This window comes from Cibotium barometz, chromosome 19 (assembly GCF_041138505.1).
Source record: "Cibotium barometz isolate CiBa-2024 chromosome 19, ASM4113850v1, whole genome shotgun sequence".
Lineage (NCBI taxonomy): Eukaryota > Viridiplantae > Streptophyta > Polypodiopsida > Cyatheales > Cibotiaceae > Cibotium > Cibotium barometz.
In genome coordinates, this window is record NC_141064.1 from 38,313,266 (window position 1) to 38,339,792 (window position 26,527).

The window sequence follows — 26,527 nt, forward strand, 5'->3', positions numbered from 1 at the left end:
CTCCATGAGGAGATATATATGCAGCAGCCAGAGGGTTATGCAGTAAGTGGAAAGGAGAAGCTTGTATGCAAGCTGAAAAAGAGTCTTTATGGGCTCAAACAGGCACCAAGGGAATGGTATCATAAATTTGATACATTCATGAAATCCCAGAAATTCAGGAGAAGTGACATAGATCACTGCTTGTACACCAAGAAAGCTTTGGATGGCAGTCTATTGATCCTCATCTTGTATGTTGATGATATGTTGATTGCCGGAAAATCTCGTAAGGAGATGGATGCCTTGAAGCAGAGGCTGCATCAAACCTTTGATATGAAGGATTTGGGTGATGCAAATCACATCTTGGGTATGCGGATACTTCGGGACAGAAATCAGCATGTGTTGTATTTGTCTCAGAAGGAATACATTGGCAAAGTTTTGCAGAGGTTCAATATGGACGGGGGGAAGAAGACTAGTACTCCTTTGCCTCCATATGTGAAACTCAGTGCTATGGACAGCCCACAGTCAGATAGAGACAGGGCTGATATGGCCAAGATTTCGTATGCTTCAGCTTGTGGCAGTCTCATGTATGCCATGGTTGCTACTAGGCCGGACATTGCATTTGCAGTGGGAGTGGTTTCTAGATACATGGCCAACCCTGGCAAGAAGCATTGGGAAGCAGTGAAAGGTGTCATGAGATACCTGAAGGGCACACAGGATATGTGCATATGTTTTGGCAAACAGGATGCATTAGTGCATGGTTACACGGATTCAGATTATGCCGGTCATCCAGATAACCGGAAGTCTACTACTGGTTATGTGTTTACATTCACAGGAGGTGCTGTGTCATGGATATCCAGGATGCAGAAGTGCACAGCCTTATCTACTACAGAGGCCGAGTATATTGCAGCCACAGAGGCTTGCAAGGAGGCATTATGGCTATCTCGGTTAGTGGTTGATTTGGGTTATACAGGGGATATTCCATTGTTGCATTGTGACAGTCAGAGTGCCATCCAGTTGGCAAAGAACCCTGTTTTTCATGCAAAGACGAAGCATGTGGATGTGAAGTATCACTTCATCAGAGAGGTGATAGAGAACAAGCAAATTCAGCTTGTTAAGATTCACACGGATGACAACCCGGCTGATCTGTTGACAAAGAGTTTGCCTCCGGAGCGGTTTGCTCATTGCAGACACTTGATGGGCATTGGATGAGGCCAGTTTCAGCCTTGATATGGCCTTGTATATTATCATGTACATGCTGATTTTTTCTTTTCCTTTACTTAAGGGCACTTTGCCTTTAAGTGGGAGGTTGTTGGGGTAAAGGTGTTATGCCCACCCTTATAGTGTGTACAAGCCCATAAGTTATAGTACATAGTACACTTAGTACTTTTAATGTACTAAGTGCACTATGTGTACTAGTGCAATATACATGTGTGATAGGGGAGTCACACACTCATGCCTCATGAGTTGACTTATCCCCACAACTCTCTCTCTCTCTCTCTCCCTTGTTTCTCTGTGTATGTCTCTCACATGAACATAACCTAACCCTAATTCTCCCATCAGGCAGTTGATTACTTGCAGAAGGAGGTGCATTCTCTAGGCTTTGTGGTTCCGGATTCAGAGGGGGTCGTTGATGACAGGTTTCAGAAGGCCTTGCATGGTCTTCAGCAGGTTTCCAGGACTTGGCTTTGCACCGTAACAGGTGTTGATCCTTGTGAGCAGTGTGATGCCTCTTTGACTCAGAAGCACAATGGTTCATTGATCTGGTTGATGGACACCAAATTGGACGGGAGCTTCCTAATGAGGCAGTTTAGCTCATGGTTGCAGATGACTCTTTGGGAGGCAAGATTGCATATCCTGTGGTTTTTGCGGCATGCGAAGGATCATGGACTCTTTTACACAGGAGGGGGATTGATTGATGGAGTCCGACTCCAAGGTTGGAGTGACTCAGTGTGGGAAGGACATTCGGACACGAGGGGATCTACTTCAGGCCCAGGAGCAGTTTTATGGAGCAGTAAGAGGCAGTCATCTTTTGCCTTGTCGACAACAGAGGCAGAGTACCACGCTGCTTGTGATGCATGCTGCTTGTGAGGTGGTGCGGCTGCAGAGGTTACATTGCAGGATTGGGCTTCCATTGGAGGAACCCATGGTCATCCAGAGGCACTTTGTTCATGAACAGATCGTTGCTGATGACATCTTGCTAGAGTTCTGTTCGACGGAGGACCTCTTCACGAAGTCGCTATCTCAAGATTTGCTCAAGCGGCACCCCAGCTCCCTGTGGTTGGTTTCACAGCCAGGAGCTAAGAGAGGGACCTCTCTAACCGGTTGGGCCTTCAACCCAACCGGTTAGAAGTCATCTCCTGTCTTTCTATAGACACCAGGGCCTTTGTTGTGGGTGTGCCCGCCCTTGTAGGTGTTTTCTCATTTTTCCCCACTCTCCGTATTTTTCCCCCATTTTTTTCCTATTTTTCTGTGGCTTGGGAGGCAGCCCTGAGGTGGCACGATGTCCTTGTCTATAGCCGACTGCAGCTGTATGCGTTTACTAATGCTAGCCGACTGTGTGGACACCTTCATGGTGCTGGCCGACTGTACACAGTACTGGCCGACTGGTTTATTACCAGTCGTGGTGGACATGCTCCTGTCGGCTGCGCTACAGCAGGCCGACTGCTGTAGGGGGGCCATATAAAATGGCCCCACAGCCCCTTGCCACTTGTTGTATCATTCCGGGACTCTTCTTGTGTATATAGAGCAGAGTTACACGCCTCTCTCTCTCTCTCTCTCTTGTGCTATTATTTTCTGCATTGCGTTTTTCTCGTGTTCCCAGATCTGGTCATCATCTCCGCTGCATATTCTGACACCCTAGGGCTATCCTACAGCCCTTCCATGGCCATCCCATGGCTGGTGGGCACAGCCCCCATGCCCATATCTGTCCTTGGGGTAGCCCTATGGGCTGGCCCCTGTCCTATATGCAAACCTTAACTATCTACACAGTGATCTGGCATCCAGTATCATACCAGATACACAAAACCACTGACATCATTCCAAAGGGAGACTCACAACGCGGACTGGCACTGTTTCATGCGCAGGACAATGCACACCTGACCTTGGACGCATGTGTAGGACAATGCACACCTGACCTCGGACGACTGGAATGGAACCCTTGCTGACTCGTCTCGGACTGGGCTCACATGGGACCAGTTTTCCATCCCACGTCCTGCACCTTCTGTACAGATATGTCTACGTGGCATCCAAGTGCGGGATGCACGTGACAGGGGGATTATGCAGTACAAAGGACCAAGTGTTCGTAGCATGGTCTATGCACTCGAGACAATTTCTTAGACACAGAAATGGGTTTTGGAGCTCGAGTGTCAAGTGGAAAGTATGTATGGCTAACACTTGAGGATTTGGGGGAGATCGAGCAATGAAACAGGTTTCTACATGGTGCGTATTTGTATTTCTCATGTGGGGGAACACAAAGAGATCATGTCCTAAATTTTAGGGAAAGTTGCTATTTTTGGCAATCTCCAATGGAATTTCCGTTCACGTCATTACCTCCGGAATTTAACACAGATCAAGTATTGCCAGCGTGCCGATGTGAAATTAGCTATCATTTTGGACATTTTTAGAGCTGAAGATTGTGGAATTTTTGGCCTTTGGATTTGGGACAAGAGGATAAAAGTGAGACATGTGTCCTCACACTTGTCAATTCAGCTTTACACATGCCATTGTAACATTTTCTTGCTTATTTGAACATGAAAGAGGGCGAGTTTGAGCTTCAAGCAAGTTTTTGGAGGCTGAAAACTCTCTTTTTTCTCCATTTCTCTTCATTTCTAAGCCCACCATAGCCATATCCAGCTTGGGGAAGATGATTTTCACTACTCTACACCATCTTGCACACCCCAGATGGCTGACCCAACGACCAAGGTAGCCAACAAGAGACTCTAATGGTTATGGATGTGGGAGGGCTGGTCCTCTCACAAGTCTCCAGTGGGACTCGGGAGAGTGGACATGCCAGAATCCAAAGGACAAAGAGGAGACGCCTGGCACCCCTTTTTTGCTTACACTGCATGGTTGGGCCAGAGGATCCACATGGTTGCAATCCTAGTAACTGGACTGAAAGGCTCCTCATAATCAATGCCATAGGTTTGCATATCCCTTACTGTTAACCCCATTTTGGGATTAACCCAGCATCTCTCCATTACACACAAGAGATAGAATACTAAGTGTCATATAATGGCACTCTAAAGGTTGTAATTATGAGAATAGCTGGCTATGCCACAAAACCATGTAATTTATAACCATTGAGTCCATATTTTATTAAGTTTTGGACGCCCAAGTGTGAATAAGGGAAAAATGTATAAATAACACTATTCTCATAATGAAAGACACAATCTCCAACTTTCTCTACATCAATGTCATGCTGCTCAACCGTAGTTGTAAATACCAGTATGTGATCCAAAAATATGAACACACACTTTCCAATCGAGTTTCGGAATATCTGCATCATCATGCGGTTGAATGTGGCTGGGTCCTTCGTCAAGCCAAAAGGCATGACCACAAATTCATAATGGGCCCGTTCTGTACAAAAGGTTGTCTTGGGGATGTCCCCCTCAACAATCCTTAACCTGGTGGTACCCACTCTTCATATCTAATTTCAAGAACACCTTGGTCCCATTCAATCTCTCGAGAAAATACTGTATTCAAGGCATTGGGAACTTGCTCTTAATAGTCGGTTTATCGAGTGTACGATAATCAACACACAATCGGGAGGAACCATCCTTTTTTCCTAACGAACAGGATCAATGTTGCAAATGGCGACACAGTAGCCCGTACTTTCTTTTTTTCTAGTTTTCTAGCTGAAATTTCACACTTGAAGAAGGCTCTGATACCAATGTAACATGCGGAATCTTGATGGCCAGAATCAATAACTTTAATGGATAGAAGTCAACAATCTTTCGCAACAAAGATAATGCACAAGACAAAGAGACAAGTGCAAAAATAGAGAGAGAGAGAGAGAGAGAGAGAGAGGGGGGGGGAGGGGAGGGGGGGGGGGATTCGGACACAATATTGGGTCCTCAATACCCTTTGTAGGGTCCCCACCACGAATGGTGTATTTGCTTTATTAGAACGATGCAAATCTGTAAAAATATTCTGGTTCTTGACCTTTCACCTTCACCTTGGCTGAGAGCTTTCCCCTTGCTTGTCCTCGCCCTCAGAAGACTTCTACCCTTTGTGAATGCTAAGATAACAAAAGAGTTTCTTGTCTAAAATATTTATAGGGCTCCTAATGCTGCATAATGTCATGCTGCTCAACTGTAGTTGTAAATACCAGAATGTCATCCAAAAATATGAACACACTTTCCAATCAAGTTTCGGAATATCAGCATCATCATGTAGTTGAATGTGGCTGGGTCGTTCGTCAAGCCAAAAGGCATGACCACAAATTCATAGTGGGCCTGTTCTGTACGGAAGGTTGTCTTGGGGATGTCCCCCTCAACAATCCTTAACCTGTTCTGTACGGAAGGTTGTCTTGGGGATGTCCCCCTCAACAATCCTTAACCTGGTGGTACCCACTCTTCATATCTAATTTCAAGAACACCTTGGTCCCATTCAATCTCTCGAGAATATAATGTATTCAAGGCATTGGGAACTTGCTCTTAATAGTCGGTTTATCAAGTGTACGATAATCAACACACAATCGGAAGGAACCATCCTTTTTTCCTAACGAGCAAGATCAGTGTTGCAAATGGCGACACAGTAGCCCGTATGAAGCCAGCTTGCAACAGCTCTTGGAGTTGGCAGTCCAACAACAATACCATGATTCAAATCAGCCCAAATAAGCTGAAAATTTATGTCCAAAGCATACATATCTCACATCTCTGATAAGGCGAAGAATTTGGCCTTATCAACCCCTTCTCAAGCAAATCATTTACTTGAGTCATGATTTCCTCCTATTGGGCAGCACTTATCCTATAAGGAGGTCGGTTAGGAGAAGAGCTCCCAGGGATTATATCAATACAATGATCCTCTGGCCTCTCTGGGGGTAACTGTCTTGGTAGTGAATCAACAAAACAATCGGCATATTCACTTAAGAAATCAATCTTATCTTGATCTACGGGAATTACAAACATTATCACATACAAAGACCAAGTAAGAACAAGCTGATTTCTTTATTGCCTTTGAAATAGATATATGGCTTACAACGGGTATGGTACTCCCAGTAGTAACCGCATCAATACAAACTTCCCTATCCCTATGAGTAAACATAACTTTCTTTTCTTTGTGCAAAATCTTGGGATCCAAATGATAATGCCAAGGCATCCCAAGTATCACATCACATCCCGTAAGTGGTGCCACGAGAAAGTCTTCATGATCCAAATATCCCTGTATCTGTATGTGAAGCTTCCCAATGATGGGGGTGACCTTAACTTCCTTGCCCTCAAAGGCGGCATCTCCATGAAAGTCCATGCCCAATTCCTCAGGCTTTAACCCAAGAGCAACAGCCATCTGTATGGATACGAAGTTATCTGTTGAGGCATTATCAAAAAGGAATAAAGCTGTTTGGTGCCCCAAGCTTTGCATAAAATTATGCTCTTTGGTTCATGCGCAGTGTTACCCTGAACATTGGGTATAACATTCACACTCGGCTTGGCATCCTGCACATTATTCTTTTTGAGATTATGGGGGCATTGAGCTTTCATGTGATCTTTGATCCCACATGTGAAGCACTTCCCCTCTCTCATGCAATCAAAGATATGCTGTCTAGACAGCTTAGGATCATCCTTTTTACCTCCCGACTTCTTTTCTGAGCCCCCTTTTGCATCCTTGGACTCATGAGGCATAAACTTAGGTGGCTGTCCACCCTTTTTCTGCTCATTTCCGGCTCTGAATTTTCCCTTGTATGAGCTGAATTTTTGTCTTTTTGACGCTCCCTTGCCATGCAACTCCTCAAAAATAGTTGCTCAGTATATGAGCTCCTGTAAGGTGTTGTGGGGATACACTGCAAGGCTCTTTTGAATGATTCGTTTGCAGCCCTGAATCAAACTTTCTTTTCTTATCGTCCTCACTAATCGTCATGAAAGGTGTGACTTTGAGAGAAGAATCCACCAAAACTTTGAAACGAGGAAACAGATTCGCCTTCATCCTGTGTTAGCCAATCCCATTCCTTTCGTACATCCTTCTCAAAGTGAGGAGGAAGGAACTGATCATAAAATTGTTCTTTGAAAGCACTCCATGTACGGGTAGCTGTCCTATCCAAAAGCTTTGCCATCCACCAATCACTTGCAATCTCTTTAAGATGCATACCCACATGCCTGAGCATAGATTTCTCGGTAAATTCCTCAGTGCAAAAGGCTATTTGAAATTGCCTTATGAAAGCAAGTGCCTTGGTAGTATCCAACTTTCCATTATAGCTCTTGAATTTGATGTCCTTGTCCCCTGACTTAAACTCTTTGGCCTTTTTGCTATGACGGGCATCCCAACGCTCTAATACATCATCCACCTCGTCATGTCTACGATGGCAACGGTGCCCAGATCTAGGACAGATTTCCCGTGTAACACCTTCCACTCTGGATGGAACTTTAGAAGCAAGAACATACCTAGAAGGTGGAGACACCACCGACAATGCATGAAGATCTTCTGCATCTCTCAAATGGACTGAAAACCCCTCATCATCCCCACGAGCTGTATATCGATGTACATCATCTTCTCGGGCTGCATGCCTCCTCATATCTGTTGCATGGACTGCAAGCCCCCTCAAAACACTTACTCGGGCCGCATGCCCGCTTACATCACTTGCTCGGGCTGCATGCCCTCTTACATCACTGGTGCGGTTTGCATGCCCTCTCACATCACTGGTGCGGGCTGCATGCCCTCTCACAACATCATCGGAGTTCCCTTCACGAGATAGCCTGCGAGGCTGCCGTGTGAAGACCCACTTGCCCTCATCATCGGAAACAACATCGCCACGGCTTTTTAAATAAGCAATAGCCAACTCTTGAGGTTTGTCGATTCTGTTGGGCAATTGCACAAAAGTGACCCACATCAACCTTGACATTTAAAAATACACATAAGCATGCCAAATAAAACAAGATGACAAATCTGCACAGTACACCACACTAGGGACCAGAAGATGGGCTGACCCCCCCCTTTATGGTCAGATTACCAAAAAGGAGTCTGCTTCCAATACAACTTTGCGGGTGTCCAGGGTTCACCACTGGCTGCACTTGTTTCTTCCAATACAATATGAAAACAAGAAAACATAACATAAACTGAATTTGCTAACTATTCTCAACACAAGTGAGCATTCCCGGCATCAAGCACATGCAGGACAACTATGGACAGCCCATAGCACTCCCACATCAGCCCAGGACAACTCAACATCATCGTCTTCTTCCTGTCTGGCTCATAGAGCAAGTCGACCAGCCCACAAAGGCTGTTTTCAGCATTCAACCAGTCCTCAGTAGCCTCAGAAGAAATGGTCTAGCAGCTGTACACAAGCCTGCAAGCCTACGGTCAGAAGGAAAACTGTCCAGATGCACACGACCAGCTCTTCCTCTCTCTTTTTATCCTCTGACCAGTCTCTATTCAAGCTGTAAATCAGCCGGCCAGCAGTGGGGAGAACATGCAGAAGGGGTCGACCAGCCCCTCCCATGCACCTGTTAGGTTTTCGTCACAATAGAAGGCTGTAAACAGCCTGTAGACGTAGTCGACCAGCTCCCATGCACCCAGAAAACGCAGGCGCCTCACATAAAACTGGAGTCTTACTCAAGATTAGAGCTTCTCCGCCAGTTTTGGCTCCGGCGTGTGCTTTTTAGGTCTAGAAGGGAGCGCCTACTTAAAGGAGGCCCAAATAATGTCCAGTGCCCAACTTTTGATCGCCCCGTGTATTAAATAAGTCCTGCTCAATGTGTACTCACTTATAAGTTGTCCGGCCACCATAGTTGTTAGGTACAATACCGTGCAGTTCATACGATACGATACCGTACGAAAAAAATACGGTACGATATAAATTTTTTTCTTATCGTACGATAAAAAACAGTGTTTTAAAAAATACTTATAAACTTAGGTATTTTCAAGTCCAGATATGGAGTATTTTAGAAAGGAGGGAAGCATCATAGTAAAGAGGAAGCTCAAACAGCCATGGATAAGTAAAAGAAAGACCACTACCTACCAAAAAATTTACTTTTTTTTGGGAAAAATTTTACTTTTGAAAAAAAAAATCAATTTTTTTTTGAAAAATCCGTACGAGTACGTTCGGTATTCCGTACGAGTACATACGGTATTCCGTACAATAAGCCATCATATGCCGTACGGAAACAACCCTGCCGGCCACTTATACGTGAGTGTGAACCTTCATCAACAATTATTAGCATGTGAACTCATAAAGCTGTAAATTGAGTTTTTGGGAATACTTACCACTTGCAAAACACATGTAGACCACTTGTCAATCCCAAACAGGTGTGCACATACACGTCCACAAGGTGCCCACGCGTCCCCAGTCCCATGGACAACACAGGCAGAATATGAACAGGTCGTGGAGATAAACATAAACAGGCCGACCCCTGTATGAACCCACCGACCAGCATAAATGAAGCCTATAAAATCATTGTTTAGGATCTCATTTAGGCATCTCATACTATGGCTTGGCCAGCCCAATCAGCCAGCCCTTATGGCTTGGCCAGACTGTGGGCTAGCCCATCCAGCAAGGAGGGCAGCATGCGCAGGCTGGACAGCCCAGCAAGGAGGTGGCCAGAGCATGGTAAACCAGGTGCTTATTTAAAGCATATGAACAAGTCGTGGAGATAAACATAAACAAGCAAACCCCTGTATGAACCCACCGACCAGCATAAATGAAGCCTATAAACTCATTGTTTAGGATCTCATTTAGGCATCTCATAATTCACACGGGCTGAAGCATTCCAAGGGCCAGGACAGCCAAAGGGGATTCTCAAGCCAAGGTGAAGGTTGAAGGTCAAGAGTCAAATCAGATGATCTACAGAATTTTGCGTTATTTTTCTCATCATGCAAATACACCATCCGTGGTGGAGGGCCCAATAATGTGTCCAACTCATTCTCTATCTCTCTCTCTCTTTCTGCACATATCTATCTATCTTGTGCGTTATCTTCATCACAAAAGATTGCAGAATTCTGTCCATTGAAGAACCGATTCTATTCATCAAGCTTTTGCATGTTACATTGGTATCAGAACCTTCTTCTTCAAGTGTGAAGACTCAGCCAGAAAACCAGAAAATTTTTTCGCTTTTGTGGTTGGTTTCTAGACTCCGGATGACAACCCCTTTCGGTGTGACTCATGTCCCTCGAAGGACAGTTGGTTTTTACCCTCCGAAAGTCTCCCACATACATAGTGGATGGTTTTGTTGCGATCTGGAAAGGAAGTCACTATTCCCACTATGGTGAACTTTGACGAAGACAAAGAACAAAGAAATCCGGAACACGGAGCACCAGGCAGTCCTTCGGGGACAGGAGACATGAGTGTTCAACTCCATCAACAAGCATAATCAGGAGATGTCACACACACCCATTGTACTAGCGTGAGCATAGTCATTGAGATACTACATTCCCACGCACATCACAAAAGTAAATGCAGGTTTCAGTCATAAAGACATGTCCACAAATAAGAAGAGAAAGCACAAGCAGAAGTCTGTATGCCTTAAGCACCAACAAAGACTATCTTTGCACTACGACATTCCCACGCACATCACAACAGTAAATGCAGGTTCCAGTCATAAAAACATGTCCACAAATAAGAAGAGCACACACAAGCAGAAGCCTGTATGCCTTAAGCACCAACAAAGACTGTATCTTGTGGCATAAGCGTGAATAAGAAAAATTGGCGACGAATAGCCTGTGCATCAAGGAAACTTATACACAGCACTAGAATATCCAGACTTACATGAACAAAATGAAGGCTGCTATTTATTGCTAGAAAGCCCTTGTAAAAACTAAAGGAAAGGAGAGGTAAACAAAAAAGAGGATACATGCAGAAAGCCAAAGAGGCAGGGTGCAAAGACACCTGAAAATTTATAACCAAAACTGGTGACAATTGAAATGAGGTCATCTTACATACTCCAGCACAATACCTTGAACTTCTCCTAGCTTAAGTAACCTTTACGTTACACTGATAGGGCACAACAACCTGGTACACCCTAGCTCGTCGGCTGACCTTAAAGAGTGTGATACCTGAGATACACAGTTCTAATCTTCTACAGAATGTGTGCAAAAGTAAAAGCTAAGCATCCACGTTGACACTGCCTCAGAGATATGATAAGCTATGCGTACACAGATACATGTTCTCTTAGTGAGCCTACAAGAAACGTTGGGAAAATGAGACCTAAAAAATTTACCCTTTTGCAGTACCAAGAATAATCTTCATTCGTATATCCCAAGACAGTGGTGGATTATCTCCTAACTGTCCATGCAGCCATTGCTCCAGATTTCCATTGTCAATGTACTCATAAACAAGCATCCTGACGAATAAGAGGCATGATGTGCTCAAAATTAGTAAAAGCAGACAAACAACCACACTTTCAGAAAAAGCAATTAATCCCATCTAGTGATCACAAAGAGAATATTTTCAGAGTTTTGTGGTGTTATAGAAGGGACAATAATAAATAGTATTTTCACTTCCACACCATTCTCAGAAACAGTTCTGCTATTGAAAGAAAAGGACACATTTTAACAGCTGGCTTCTGTTTTTATGTCAAACTGACAAGGTTTAAAAAATGAAATCACCTTTGAGAGCCCTCCATACAGTACCCAATCAGGCGGACAAGATTCTTGTGCCTGACACGCCCTATTGCCTCCACCTCTATCTTAAACTCCCTTTCTGCTTGCCCTCTGTAAAGTCCAAAGGTCTCTTTTGAACACCTATCTAAGAAGCTTTAACATCTAAAAGCAGACAGTAAACATGCATTGCAGTATAAATTCCATAGATTTCGACTGCTATGCAGAGTGCCATTGCCCAGCTAGCATCATTGAATCATGGCACAAAAGCAAAACAGGGAAAACTAAGCATATCGAGTTCATGCCTGTTGTTCAAGAGGTTTTTCACCGCAATCCGAGTGCCATCAGGCAACTGACCCCAGTAGACAATGCCATAACCACCCTCGCCGAGCACATTTATATCAGAGAATGAGTTGGTTGCAGCCTCAAGCTCTCGCAGTGTGTACCAATGACCCCAGCCAAGGTGAGACACCTCAGGCACTGAAATACCTGTAGTTGATGGTGCTGAAGATGGAGAATCTGCAGAGCGTGAGTCTCCACTAGCACTTGACCCTCTATCATGAGAACGGTGAGGGCGCCCCCTCCTCTCCCCTTCTACAACTCCTTTTTCCACATGAGGCAAATAGACCCGATTAGCCATCTCCAGCCTAGCTTCTTCTTGTCTCATAGCTTGCCTTGCTTTTTCGAGCCCAAGTTCTTTCTCAGCTTTGTCGAAAATGTGCTCTCTCTGAGGAACCGTAACAATAACCTCTTTGTCTGTTTCTGTTCTATTTTGCATGACGTTTCTTGGCGAGTGGCTGGAGCCGTTTGAGATACGCTGTGGGATAGGCTTCCTGGCACGACCTGCCTTGACCTCTTTAGAAAGCCTAGGAGCCACAACGCCACGCTTCTCCTTTTCTGAGGCTTTCTTCTTCGAGCTAAGCCATAGCGAAAGAAAGAAGAGAATCAGCACGATGAAAGCTCCCACTCCGATGCCGATTACGACCCAGAGTTTCAAGCCGAAGACGATCGTCTTCTTGGAAAGCTCGTTATTCAGAAAATCCATCGTCGGTGAAGAAAAGAAGGTCTAGAATTCCATAACCAAGGCTACGTTGCCAAAAAAAATCATGCTACAGATCGAAAAGCACCTTTCTTCATAAAACGACACCTAAACGGTGCCTGGTTCTCCAAATTGCGTTTCATTTGCTCGCCATATCCATGCGCACAGGTCGGTGAAAGCACTACCGTTCTACAAAAAGCAGGAGATTCTCTACAACTGGATTTCTAGCCTGCGTTCACCATGTTCACGCTTGCAGGTCGAAAAAAGCGCGGAGAAAGCACCGTTCTGCAGAAGGAAACAGTACCTGGTAAGTCCAGGTTCAAGGACATAGCCTGTTTAGGTCGGATCAAGAATTCCACGTCTCTGAAGAAGGTAGCAGAGAACTGATTGCAGGTCGCACCGACAGAGTTTGTGTTGTTGAGATGCTGTTGTCGTTTGTAGAAGAGAAAGCTTCAAGGGAGCGTGGAATTCGCCATCACTGTGCTAGCAGAAGGTCGTTGTTGATGGTAGAGTACAGGTTAGCTGCGACAGAAAGCATCAGGAAGACGCATGACGAAGAAAGCAGGGGAGGGGGTAAAAAGCAAAAAGGAGGAAAAACAGTAGTCGAAGAGAGCAAAGCTGACAAATGTGAGCTGGAACCACGGAACCTGAGTTAAATAGATAGTAGCTACAACCATGAAGGATTGCAACGTTCCACATTTTTAATGCATAGGTCACCTCATACACTACTATGGCTACATCTTCACCACTCATTGAATAGTTGTGATCAATCCTATCCGTTCATCCTCTCTTTCACGGCTGCCACACACAAAGGTCTTGCCCCCTTACCTTTCCAAAGAGTGACATGCAATCAACCCTTGTGGTATGTCTTTTAATTTAAAAAAAGAGAGTGTGTAATCAGCCATGGCGGACAAGGTTGTTCACATGCTAATGGTTGCCACATACATATCGGATGCCATAGATATGATTTTTCGCCTTCTTTTGCGGTGCTCGCGTGATAATAACAACATGCAATCGAGGCCCTCAAATCTTTGTTACCTTTAATGCAAGGCACCAAAGACGTAACAGCCTGTAATGCAAGGCACCAAAGACGTAACAACCTAGAATCACAAGGGATGAGCATTAATTAACCCCAATACCTACCTAGTTATGCTGGATAATATGCTAGCAGAGCTCGTCTCTATAAGGTATCTAATCTCGGCTGATCGCATCTGAAATCCCTAAACATTAACAACAACTCTAGAGGGTTAATAAATCTTCTTGTCACAATGGGACTACAACTGGAGCAAGGATCTCAGTATAATCTTCTACATCTTGAACTCTACACAATCTTGTTGTTGTTGGATCGTTTACAAATAACATTCTAGTTTAAATCAATGTAAAGGATTAATATCCTCATCATTAGAAAACACTTTGTTATCCCCATGCCCTTATAGCTCATAGAAATGTAAAGGATTAATATCCTCATTAGACATAGCATTCCAATTCAAATAGCAAAGGATAGCATTCCAGTTCAAATAAATGTAAAGGATTAATATCCTCATTAGAAAACACTTTGTTATCCACGTGCCCTTATAGCTCGTCGAGCCTCTGCTCTTAACACATTTTATTGTGAGGCATCTCCAAACAAAATTTCTTTCCAATGCAACACATAGTCATGGACATGCTTGATCAAGATTTGCAAAAATTCCCATATGGTATATATCTTTAGTATCCACGCTACATCACTTGCACATGACATTGCCAATGCATGGCCATGCTTACTACTTTTTGACTAGACACACCATGGTGGAGAATTGCTCTTATTGATCTTAAACCATTGGTTAGGTACCCACAAAACCTTTTATTGAGCTTGGGTAAATCATGAAGAGTAATATCTTGTATCAACAGTATCTTGTAATCGTGAGTATCAAAGCAATCCTAATGTAGCAATCTCCTCTCCTATCGAAGTTATAAGTCCCTTCGAGAACATCCGAAGTCACATGTTATGAACATAGTCCCACACACTTCTCTAAGTGTATTCAACCCCTTTTAATTGAGGAGATAAGCATGTTTGAGGTTATAAGTCAATTCAAAAATCTCAGCTTTTGAATATCCCAGAAAACCAAGGGGGCCTCCACCTAGTTAGGTGTTTAAGTTTAAACCACGGATTAGACTTGGTGAACATGGTGAAAAAGTATTCAAGGACAAGTTCTTCCACTTGGAGATGCCTAGTGTTTCTCAAAAAAGGAGGATACTCAAGTCCTGTACATTGATTCATGATGGTCAGTCGTTTCTAAAAATGTTTAAATGTATTTTGTAAAGCATCTTGGCCGATTATAATCATAGTAAAGCAGGAATTATTGGATCAACTCATCCCTCTTTCAGCTTCATTATTATGGTTTTCTTGGACAAGCTCAAGTCCAGATGGATGCATGTCCTTTTCTTCTCTCTTGCTAGAAAATCAAACTTGAATGCTCTTAAAGCACCATGCAGGAACTTCTTATGGGGAGACCCCATTTTAACTTACCCCATATGCCAAAGTAAAATGGGATATTTGTTCCTTTCCCAAAGACACTAAAGGTCTTGCTATTTCGAACATCACAATTATGGCTCAGAGAATGTCTACTAATGATGTACTCCCTTTGGTGCTCGTGCAAAAAAAAACCAAAAAAAAAAGTTAGCTTACAAGTTCTTTTGTCAAAGATGTAGTTGCCCAAAATCTTGAAGGATTTGGAATTTGATTGTTATATTATTATAGGAAAAACGCCAATTGTATATGTCATTAAGTATAATTTGCATGTTTTCTATAGCCATTGAGTTCAATTTGCATGTTTTCTATGAGCACTCCACATAAGCATTTGTGTAGTCCCACCAAACCATAAAATGCACAAAACAAGCTTATGAATGGTGCCAAACATTACAAAATACTTCTAGGAGAATGTTTAATTGTCTGGGGGTTTCCCATGTCACTTGTGCACTTTCATTCCACATGTAAACATAGCCAAATCTTTTACTACTATCCCCACAATTATCCATTATACAAAATCCTCATGTATGAGGTCGTTGTGGTCCCCAAATGTACACACTATGGGATTGTAGATTGTCGATGGATAGTCTCTTTATACTCGGACACATAGTATCTCTCACTTGACATTTGGTATAAGACACATAACATCTCTCACTTGACATGTGGTATAGCCTTACATATACATGTGTGCATACACATGCATAAACACCCCCTTAGTAGCATGTTGATCTTAGCAAAAACACTATAAATACATTAAGGGTACATACCTAAGAGTCCCTTCAATTTTGTCCAACCATTCATGAGGGGTATGTAGAAAAGTAAGGTAGTTCTAGTCGTGTCTTGTTTTATCCTCACTTATTTACAATTTGTGTGTAAACCAATAGGGCCAGCCCTTATATTTCAAATCATAATCTAGCATAAAGTTAATAAAAGTAAGATCAATAGCCATTGAGGAAACTGAAACAATCTAGTTCCTTGCACAAGGGGGAGAAGGAAAAATCCAAGGGTTTAATGTCGGGGCTTGCCTCTAGCTATCAAATGTTAACAACCCCCTTAACCTTACACTAAGGGTGTCACTCCAATGGTGCCTTGACAAATGGGTGAGGGGAGCAAAGAGGGAAGGGGCTATGGAAGAGCTCAGCCTCAACCTTAATGCCTATAGTGCTTGTTTGCGAGATGGAGAAGAATCTAACTAATGATAGAGGGAGAGAGCACCCAAAAGAAATCCATCAAGAAGACATATAACAATCCACAAGCCTATAATTAGAAAATAAATTTGCAAGCTATTGAACGCAAGAGCTCAAGCAAGACGACTCAATGGAAAAGATGTCAAATGCAAGAGCTCAAGCAAGGCAACTCAAATTAATGGGATTCTCTCTACTCAAAATCTCTTATATACATTCCCTCATATTTATAATGTCTAGTTGCCGTGGCATGTACAATGGGCTCAAAACACTAGTAGTGAGCGTATCTTGGGTTCAATGTATATACAAAAACCATCTTATCCAATAATACGTAGTCTAAGGCTCGCTAGATCCCATATTGTTGCATCATTAAGCACTTAGTGTGGTTATTTTTAAAAAGTGATTACAAAAGTGAGCGATTGCTTGTTGGAAGTAATGTTAACCCAGTGTGTTTGACACATGGAAATGGGGGCATTTTTTAAGTCTTTAAGAACCATGAGCCTTGATAGATTTAAATCCATGAAAAAACATATAGGTGGGGTCAAGAATACATATGAGCCTCGATAGATTTAAATTCATTAAAAAATTATAGGTGGGATCAAGAAAACACATGGAAATGGGGGCCTATTTCAAGTTTTGGAGGGGATCATGAGCCTCAATAAATTTTAATCCATGAAAAAACATATGGGTGGGATTGATGTGTACTTACTTATTGTTGGTAAGGGTTAAGTTCTCTTTGTAATAATGGGCACCTCTAAACTTTGCTTATGTTTGGAAGTAATACAACACAAGAATTAGTTGTGCCACGGTATGTAAGCATGTATATTCTATCTACTAGATACAATCTTATACGTTGGATCACATGACTACTTTTATATATAACACATAAGAGTATGAAAGAGAGATAAAAATTTATTAATTTGAAAAGGTGGGCCGAAGTCTTTTTAGTAGACTACATGTTTTTGTACAAAGGCAATGCAAAATACGTCTTTAAAAACAATGAACCCCATGTCTTTTAATGATAGCAAATGCTTATTTTCACTTGATGTTACTTATGATCCCTCCTCCTAAGCATTTGAACATATTCACTCTCAACGTAAGGAAATTTCTTGATATAAAATTCTTAGACAATGCAAGACCACCTACAAATTTTGAAGTGTCTAAAGTGACCTTTGATTTGTAGAATTTTTTTATTTGACACATTCATCTAACCTTTTTAGTATGCTTACACATCTTGTGAGTGAGGTACTCAAGGCTCATCAATGTAAGTGAATGCGGTGATTCTTGAAACCTCCAATTCAAGGATTTGTTTGAGCATGCAGACTCAAATGACTCCATTTTTAAATATTTTGTAATGCATAACTCATAATGGTGGTATTGTTTTCTTTTGGTGCTTTTTAGTGAAAGAAAAAATGCATATCAATCTTTTTCTCTTAAAAGCACATATGTTGGAATGGCTTTGTTTATTTTTTGAGCATGTTGGAATGGGTATGTTTATTTTTTGAGCCATGTTGGAATGGGGTACCCTTATTTTTTGATCATTTTGGTTGTTGTCACTCTTTTAATAAGCATTTAAGCATTTTTTCAACTAAATCAATAAGGTTAATGAGTGTTTTTATTGGTGGATGTCCACTTCAAAGAAGCTATGAGCATATAAAGTTCCATGTGCATGTGTGTACATTCATGTTGTTTGTTGTGCGTGCGTACATGTGTGTGTGTGTGTGTGTGAGTGTGTGTGAGTGTGTGTGTGTGTGTGTGCGTGCAAGTACACATGTATTTGTTTTAATGTTCATAAAATGAACTAGTAAAGGGGCTAACATGAGTCCTAAGTTAAAGGATGTTATTGTAAGAGAAAATACACTCTATGGAACTTGATCACAAGACAAAAAAAAGTCAAAGAATGTATTTAATTCTTTTGGGTAATTTGTAACTTATGACCATTATAGCAGTGGGTGTGTTCAAATGGTAAATTTTACTTCTCTACATTACATTTTCTTAGCAAATGTTAGCCTACTATAAATAGTAATGTCACTTTGGGAAAAGTCATCATCATCATTGACCATGGAGGAGTGGGCTCAAGAATACATCAAGGCCTTGAGTCGATTTTGAGGTCATTTGATAGTGAATTGAGCACGCACCAACATGCTATCGGTGAGAATGTGTCCCTGAGAAGGGTTTACAATTCAAAATCAACACACTTAAGGTCGAATAGTAGCCTACATCGACCAAAGATGGGTTCCCACTAATAACTGTATGGAATCAAAATGCATAATAGAAAACTTGGTTCATTAAAAGACAAGTAACTATACTCATGGAATCCTGTGATGGCACGAGGGTGTTCTTGATAATGTGCCTTATGTTTAATTTTTGGGTCGGATATAAAGTAGCAAACTAGATTAGTGCAAACTGCCCACACTTACCTTATCGACTTGTATAACTTATTTTCTCTACTTTTTGTAATGGACCACACATGCATTATCTAAACGCGTTTTGTATTGTTTTCTTGTTTTTCCTCTTGCTAACAATCCATGCTACACTCTGTTGCAAATTTCTTTCAATTATTTACACCATTGTATTGGGGAGTGATATAGCTCCCTTTTAAGTTCTCTTTTGCAGGATTTGAAGTAATTGGGTGTGGGACTAGCTTAATGTATGGCTAAGAGAAGAAAAGCATGCATAATGGCTTCTTGAGCAGAATAATAACCCACCTTGATTGAGAAGCATTCTAGAGTGGAGAGGAGTCACGGAAGAAAATAGAGTAGAAGTGATATGGAAGAGGACCTTATGAGTGTGCGAGCTATAAGTTTGTAAGAGATGTAAGAAGAGAGTGGAAGTAAGAGAAGTGGTGTGAGACCAATGGGAGAGAAAAACCTCCTCCCATTGGGCTTAACTTGAGGACTTTGTAGAGAAGTAGACACTAGGAATCATCACTAAACCATAAGAGGGAGCTATGGTAGACACAAAATGGCTAACTCGGAACTTACAAAAAAAATAGCATGAGCCTTGAGCCTTGGACTTGCCACCATGAGTCTAAACTAAAAAAACCCCCAAGGACAGTAAGCCTAAGACTCTCATACCTAGTAGCCTCTATTGGAAGGTGAGCACTAGCAGCTTAATCTTGAAGGGTGGTGTTATGGCTCACCCTAACCCCCCTTGAAGCACATCCAACAAGAGATTACCTGGTGAACCACAACTGTCGTGTGAGGATCTTTCCAATGGCCAAGCTTGTAACCCTTGAGGTCTCCAAGCTCTACAACTCCTTGAGAAGCAATTCCACCGCACCTTCAACGAGTGTTGTCACATTGCCGCGATGCACTACGGGTACTTGTCCCTCCTCTCACCTCACCTCACATCACTCACACACACTCACTAGCATGCATTAGAGAGGGAGATTAGCAAGAGCAAGACTCAATTGCACAATGGGGGAGTATGTTGTATTATGAGATAAATTCATTTATATACATGGCCATAAGTGTTCACACTCACTTAAACTGTGGTCAGCCTAATGCTATTTCAATGACTACTCTCATAATATATTCATGAAGTACATCACTTTAGGACTTCATCCTAACTTACCACTGTTAATCCCATTTGGATTAACTTACCACTGTTAATCCCATTTGGATTAACAACATGATCCTCGATTGAGGACATTAATAAGTGTCATGCAAAGGCACTATAAAGGTTGTACATTATGAGATATTGGCCACCTAAGGCCTAGTAAGTAAGTTTTGGGCACCCAAGTGTGAATAAGGGCCAATTGTATATAAGGCATTTTCTCATAATGAAAAGGAAACAATCCCCTTTGTGCTATTGAGAGCTCTCCCCTTGTGACTTGAGAGAGAGAGAGAGAGAGAGAGAGAGAGAGAGAGGAGTGAGAGCATTCTAGCATTGTGCCTCTTTCATGCTTGTGTAATTATGCTTGTACGAGAGAGTGAGAGAGAGGGCTATTGGTCTATGTGATGGTGTGAGCGACTCCACATTGACAGTGATGGTGTGAGCGACTCCACATTGATAGTGTGAATGTAAGATTCCTCCCTCCAGCTTTTGAGATGTACAGGTGTAAGAACCTCCCCTTGCGATCTTATAATTATTCCCCTCTCTAAAATAAAAGAAAGATCCTGTTTTACCCTGTTTTGGCCTGGAGAGAGAAAATGTATAGAGGGAGGTAATCCAAAATTGATATATTTTTGGATATAAAAATCCTTCTAGTGTCTAAAATGGTTTCCCCTCAAACAGAAATTCAAAAAGAACTTTCCAATGTGCAATTGGAATTAATTGAAAATAGGTATAAAGTACCTTAGCCTAAGGGTCTAGATTTTTAGAAATTTTGGGATTATGGTCCAATTAAGGTTCCTATGGGCCAATAGGATCAATCCAAGAGTGGGACGGAGATAAATCCAATTTATAAAAGAAAATTACCCAAAAATGAGTAAATGCCCACATAACATGAAGAGTTGATTGAGTACAAGGTTTATTAGTAAAAAACTATGAATATTACTAAAAAAATACGATATTTTGGGTATAATGATACATTTTTGACACCTTGGTAAGGAGAAGGGGGCTCTTCAAGGTCACATGTGTGGAGGAGTTCTAAACTCAAAAATAATAAGATATTTTTATCTCTCCTTTCTCCTGGATCAAACCAAATTAAAAAGGGAGCCAAACTAGTCCAAATCTTGTCCAAATTCAGCCTAACTGAACCTGCAAAATTCTAGAAACTAGTTGGAATTGGTTAGAGGCCTCCCTCACCTATAAATAGACCCTTAGCTCTTTGTAAAAAAATATGAGAACTATACCATGCCAGTATTATACTGAAATAATGATATTTTCTATTATCCTCTAAAAATCCTCTACAATTTAGAGAAAATGGAGTTTCTCTCTCTCTTCAACCTTCTTTCGAGCCTTCCTCAACATACTAACCAATTGATTGACTAAAGAATCAAGCAAAACAAGAGGTAAAGTATGAGTTTATGGTATTTTTCTTAATCTCTAAATGTTTCTCACTTCTCAACCCCTCTCAAGCTTGAGAAGTATTCAATTGAATGGCTCTTTAATGCAATTGAAGCTCTCTAATAAATTTTAGTGATAAATTTTATAAAGTTTTCATTTATGCTTAAATTAAATATTTTTTTAAGCATATCTCTCACTCCCCCAAAGAATGGTCATTCCTATGACCTATTCTATATTCAAATGATGCTTCCCATGAAGCAATTCTCAAATCAAAAAGTAAATTCTATGCTTGTCAAATTTGAGACCAAAGAAGTGGTTTTTTAATGCTTTTATGCTATTTAATTTATGGAAAACTTGGGAATCAAGTCCATAATTGGATATTGATCCAAATAATAGTTATTATATCACATGGTATTACTAAACTTTATGCTTTCAAAATTATTGAAAATTATGAGTAATAGCAGCGGAGCTATGGCAAAGTTTTAAAAAAAATTAACACATAAATCATTTTCATTCATAATATGAAAAGAGGACTTCCTACCATATTCTAGGATTAATCATCCTAGGTTAATTGAAAATTTCTCATTATAACCATGCAAAATTTGATTTTAATATTTATGCATAAATAGTTAATTAGCAAAAAGAGAAATTTCTAGAAATTCATTTTTATGTGATGAAAGAGAAATTCCCACCATATTTGGAATCCAATCATTTGAATGAGAAAAGTGGAATTCCTAGCATATTGAAATTATTTGATATTTTATTTAAATTTAAAAATAAATTTTAGATAAATTTATTTTATCTATGAGAAATAATTAAATGGTAAAAGAGGAATTCCTGTGACATTTGGAATTCCATCATTTAGATGGGAAAAGAGAAATTCCTAGCACATCGGAATTATTGGATATTTTATTTAAATTCAAAGATGAATTTTAGATAAATTTATTTTATCTATGAGAAAAAATTAAATGGTAAAAGAGGAAAAGAGAAATTCCTATGACATTTTTTTTTCGAGAAAAGATCCTTTCATTAGTTATATAAAAAACGCCCGTAGGGCTACAAAAGATCGCTCCTGCTCCTAAGAAAGATAGAGCAGCGAATACATCATGGCAGCCCGTGAGACTCTCCCTAGGTGCTGCAAAATACAAGCATCAGTATAAAGAACTGAGCGGCTAAATCATACAATGGGGGGGGGAAGAGCCAAACAGGTGGCCTGTAGTGCCAACGGGGGGATCCCGTGTGTAAGGTGTAGAAAGGGCCACAGCGCCAAGTGGTGTGAAAGGCCTGGCGCCGTAAGATCGCCTCATCCGAGTCTCCCCGGCGGATGCGGTCGTACTGTCCTCGCAGGGTGTGGATCAACTCCTGCCAAATCCCCCGTACAGTCTCTGCTGGTGGCTCCAATCTCCCCTCAAAGGCCGTGAAGCACCGGGCCCTCCAGGTGAACCAGATGGTGAGGCTGCTGAGGAGCTCCCATCGTAAATCCCTCTCCTTTGTCCAGCTGGCAGACGAGAAATCCGGTGCTGGAACCAGGCGAGGCTGGCCCCTCATAAATCTGATGGCCTGACTGCCCTGCTCCATCTCATAGCCCATAGCAGGCCCTGACGAAGTCGACCAAGCAGCGGCACCCCACGTAAACATACCCTCTGGAGAGAGGGGGGCCAGAATACGCAGCATCTGCAGCCAAATCTGCTGTGCCTAAGGGCAGTCCCAAAGGCAATGTCTCTGTGTCTCCATAGGGTGGCCGCATCGGACGCAGGCCGCCGGAAGACCGCTGTAAACAAGCCAAGTGCCAACTGCTGAGCCCCTGTGGGCGACCAGCCACTGAAAAGCCGAGATCTTGCGGGCCTGCCGACTAGCCCAGAGCCGAGCCCAGAAATCCTCCAGGAAATCCTGTGAGAGTCCCTGTAGACGCCAATGCCCCGCTGTTGCCGCCGCTAGAGAAACCGTCCTCCTCGCCGTCAAAATATGCCGTCCCAGCCGAACAGTATACTGGAAAAAGGTGATCTCTGTGGCCTCAAGGGATGCAATAAGGATCATGCCACTCGTACTCCCCGGGGTCCCACTGTAGCCGGGCCAAGGGGCGCGCTGTATATGCCCATATGCGCCAATCCGGGAGCACATCAGCAGGGTCGGGGTCAATATGCCACTTTCGAGAAGCGGCGGCCACTACCCGAATCCTCTGAAAGGTGCACTCTGCAACCAAAGGCGACTCCACCTCCACTCTCTGGAGTCTGCCCTCATCCTGAATCTCATAGTAGAGGCATCTGCCATCCTCAGTGCTAGCTCTGACAGCAATCAGGATCTCCAGCTGTGTAAAGGCTCCCATCCACCGTGGGGCCACTGGCTCGAGAGGCGTGAACCACTCCTCTGTGAGTGCCTCCTGTATATCATCCCTCATAATCAACCCCCCTCTGAAGTGACTCAGCCTCTCCACCTGGATCTCCTCTGGTAGACTGCAGAAAGCCTGCCAGTCTCCAAAACTACGAGCTGGGCCTACCGCTAAGGTCCCCAGGCTAGACGAGGCCGAGAACCCAGCATATGACTCTGCTCCGTGCGAACCGCTGGGCTCCAGATGAGCGGCTGTCTGGCCCGCTCCTCAACACAAGAAGGAGGCCGCTGAGATAGCCCCGGTCTCAGCAGCTCCCAAGCTCTCAGGATACTCAAAGCAAATCTGTCCTCCCATCCTCTACTGAGGCCTGTCCTCCTCATCTCTATGAAGATCCAGCAAATCTCTGGTGCCCAAGTACCCCCTGCTGGGGGTGCCCGAGCCTGCAGTCGCTCTGCAAGAGGAGCTCTTTCCAAGGCTCAGCGCCTGGAAGCAACCCCCGAACAATAAGCTTCCCCAATAAGGCTCTACTCTGATCGACTGGATCTATAATGCCCAAACCGCCCTGAGCCAACGGAAGTGTAATAACTGCCCATGCAACCTTTGCCCGAGCTGGCGACCGTCCCTCCCGGACCACAGAAAGTTCCTGATCAGCCTCTGTACCTGGCTGATGCAAGAGCTCGAGAAAATCCAGCAAGACGTAATGTACCACATGGTCGCTAATAACACCTGATTTGCCACCACCACCCTCCCAGCCAAGGATAGTCGAGCTGTACTCCAATACAATAGCTTCTTCCGAATGCTCAGAAGAAGCGGGGCAATCTGCTGCTCAGGTGACAAATCTAGGCTAATCTGGCATCCCAAATACCGCACTGCTGTGCCTGGAGGAATCCATCTAAAACCGGGGTCCGGACTCCATGCCGGAGTGGGAGCGCTACTGATCCAAAAGGCCACTGTCTTGTGCCAATTGATCAGTGCTCCCGAAGCTGCACTAAAAACCTGGAGCGACTGCTCAGCCCGAATAAGATTGGCCTCATGGCCATGCAAAAATAAGCCCGTGTCGTCTGCAAACTCAGCATCAAGCAGGTCCTCCCCCCGGACTGGGAGCTACAGTCCTCACAAACCAACCTCTTCTGCCGTCAAATACATACTCATAGCCTCCGCAAAGAAGAGAAAAAGGAAAGGGGCGAGAGGACACCCCTGACGGACTGATCTGGTCAGCTCAAAACTCGGCCCCCGTCCTCCTGCAATCAGCACCTGGCTGCGAGCTGTGGAATACAGAGCTGCCACCCCTCTGATCCATCCTGGCTCAAAGCCCAGGCGAAGCATAGTGCCCTCTAAGAAACCCCAATCAACTCTATCGTATGCCTTCTCAAAATCGAGAAGAATCACGACCAAGTCCTCGCCAAGAAATCTAGCTCGGGCCGTCGCCTCCCAGAAAGTAAAGATGTTGTCAAGGATACTGCGCTCCTTGACAAATCCTGTCTGAGTAGCATGAATCAACTCCCCCAGGAAGGGCTGGATCCTCAAACTCAAGGCCTTTGCCAAGACCTTGTAGATAGTATTGAGGATCGTAATAGGCCTCCAATGCCGAATGTCATCTGATACTCCCTCCCCCTTGGGGATAAGATAGATCAAGCCCTCTGAAAAGCTCTGCGGCATCACCCCAGTGTCCAAAACATGCTGAAAGCCCTTGCGGAGGCCTGGCCCCAAAAGGTCCCAATAGCGCATAAAAAAGGCCGACGTCAGTCCGTCCTCCCCTGGGCAACTATGTCGCGGCAGGACCCTCAAGGCCTCGGCAAGCTCAATCTCTGACAGAGGCGCGCCTAGAACTGTATGCATATGGTCTGTGACCCTCCTCTGCACATGGGCCCACACAGTCTGTCTGCAAACATCTCGATCCTCAGTGGTGGCTGGCTCCGCTGAAAGCAGGTCACTATAAAATGCAGTAGCAATGGCTCTGATCTCCCCGAGCTCAGTAGCTACCGATCCATTCGGTCTACTAAGCTGGCGGACTCCTGCTCGCGCATGACGGGGTCTAGTGATCTCAAAAAACTCTCCAGTCACTCTATCACCAAGCTGCGTCCACTGAGAGGCCTGACGACGATAGTAAAACTCATGTCTCTGCTCCTCTACCTCTCTAACCTCCTGGCGTGCCTGGCTCAGCTGGGACGCCACCCACTCACATGCAGGCTGCTGCTCCTGAAGGCGCTGTAGCGAAGCAAGGCTGCGTCTCAGCCATTGCTCCCGCTCGCGAATCTCTCCCAGTCGTGTCAAAGTTGCAGCGTGTAGAAAAGAGCTAAGATCAATGAGTCCCTGGGCACACTGGCGCGCTGCATCCTGGTCAGAGCACTGACTATCATGCCAGATCCTCTCAATGTCCTCAGCGAGACTGGGATCTGTAAGTACCCTCTCTGGGATCCTCAACTGCAAGCTGGGCTCCCGTGTCCCCTCCTCCAATGTCAGTATAACTGGCGCATGATCTGAAAATAAGGTGCCAGCGAGAATGCCGACGGAGCCCCCTCGCTCCCCTAACCAGTCGCCCACATAAAAGTGATCAAACCGTGATAGATTAGTCCCTCCCTGCCGGCGATCCGACCAAGAGAAACTAAGACTGTCCTGAGACCGGGAGAAAGCCCCATGCTGCCATGCATCAGTGATCCTCAGTGACATGCAAAACCGGTCCCAAGCTGCAAGCTCCGTGCCGTGCACTGTAACATGACTACCTCCCACCCTATCTTCCGAGTCCTCAAGCATGTTGAAGTCTCCCCCAACACACCAATGTGCGGCCTCTG

The 26,527-nt window shown here is 43.5% G+C and overlaps 2 protein-coding genes across 3 annotated transcripts in view; both read right to left on the reverse strand.

Moving 5' to 3' along the window:
• Positions 1-13,384, reverse strand: part of LOC147628556 (putative serine/threonine-protein kinase At1g01540) — a 35,440-nt gene extending 22,056 nt beyond the window's left edge. The window contains exons 1-4 of one of the 2 annotated variants that reach the window (XM_086813746.1): positions 12,849-13,378; positions 12,027-12,638; positions 11,731-11,835; positions 11,343-11,465 (exon numbers count right to left, since the gene is read on the reverse strand). In XM_086813746.1, coding sequence (XP_086669872.1) covers positions 11,343-11,465; positions 11,731-11,835; positions 12,027-12,499 — 701 coding nt within the window. In that variant the 5' untranslated portion in view covers positions 12,500-12,638; positions 12,849-13,378. Of the gene's footprint in view, positions 1-11,342; positions 11,466-11,730; positions 11,836-12,026 lie in introns of both variants that reach the window. The other variant, XM_086813745.1, reaches the window with a different exon arrangement.
• Positions 5,023-11,334, reverse strand: LOC147628557 (uncharacterized). Its single transcript, XM_086813747.1, has 2 exons — positions 5,485-11,334; positions 5,023-5,432 (listed from the first exon to the last, which is right to left on the reverse strand). Exon 1 carries the CDS (start codon positions 8,030-8,032, stop codon positions 7,043-7,045), a length of 990 nt encoding a protein of 329 aa, XP_086669873.1. The 5' UTR covers positions 8,033-11,334; the 3' UTR covers positions 5,023-5,432; positions 5,485-7,042.
• Positions 13,385-26,527: the final 13,143 nt, after the last annotated feature.

Coding starts and splice junctions, on each gene's coding strand:
- LOC147628557 (XM_086813747.1), bottom strand. CDS start 8,032: ATGTCAAGGTTGATGTGGGTCACTTTTGTGCAATTGCCCAACAGAATC.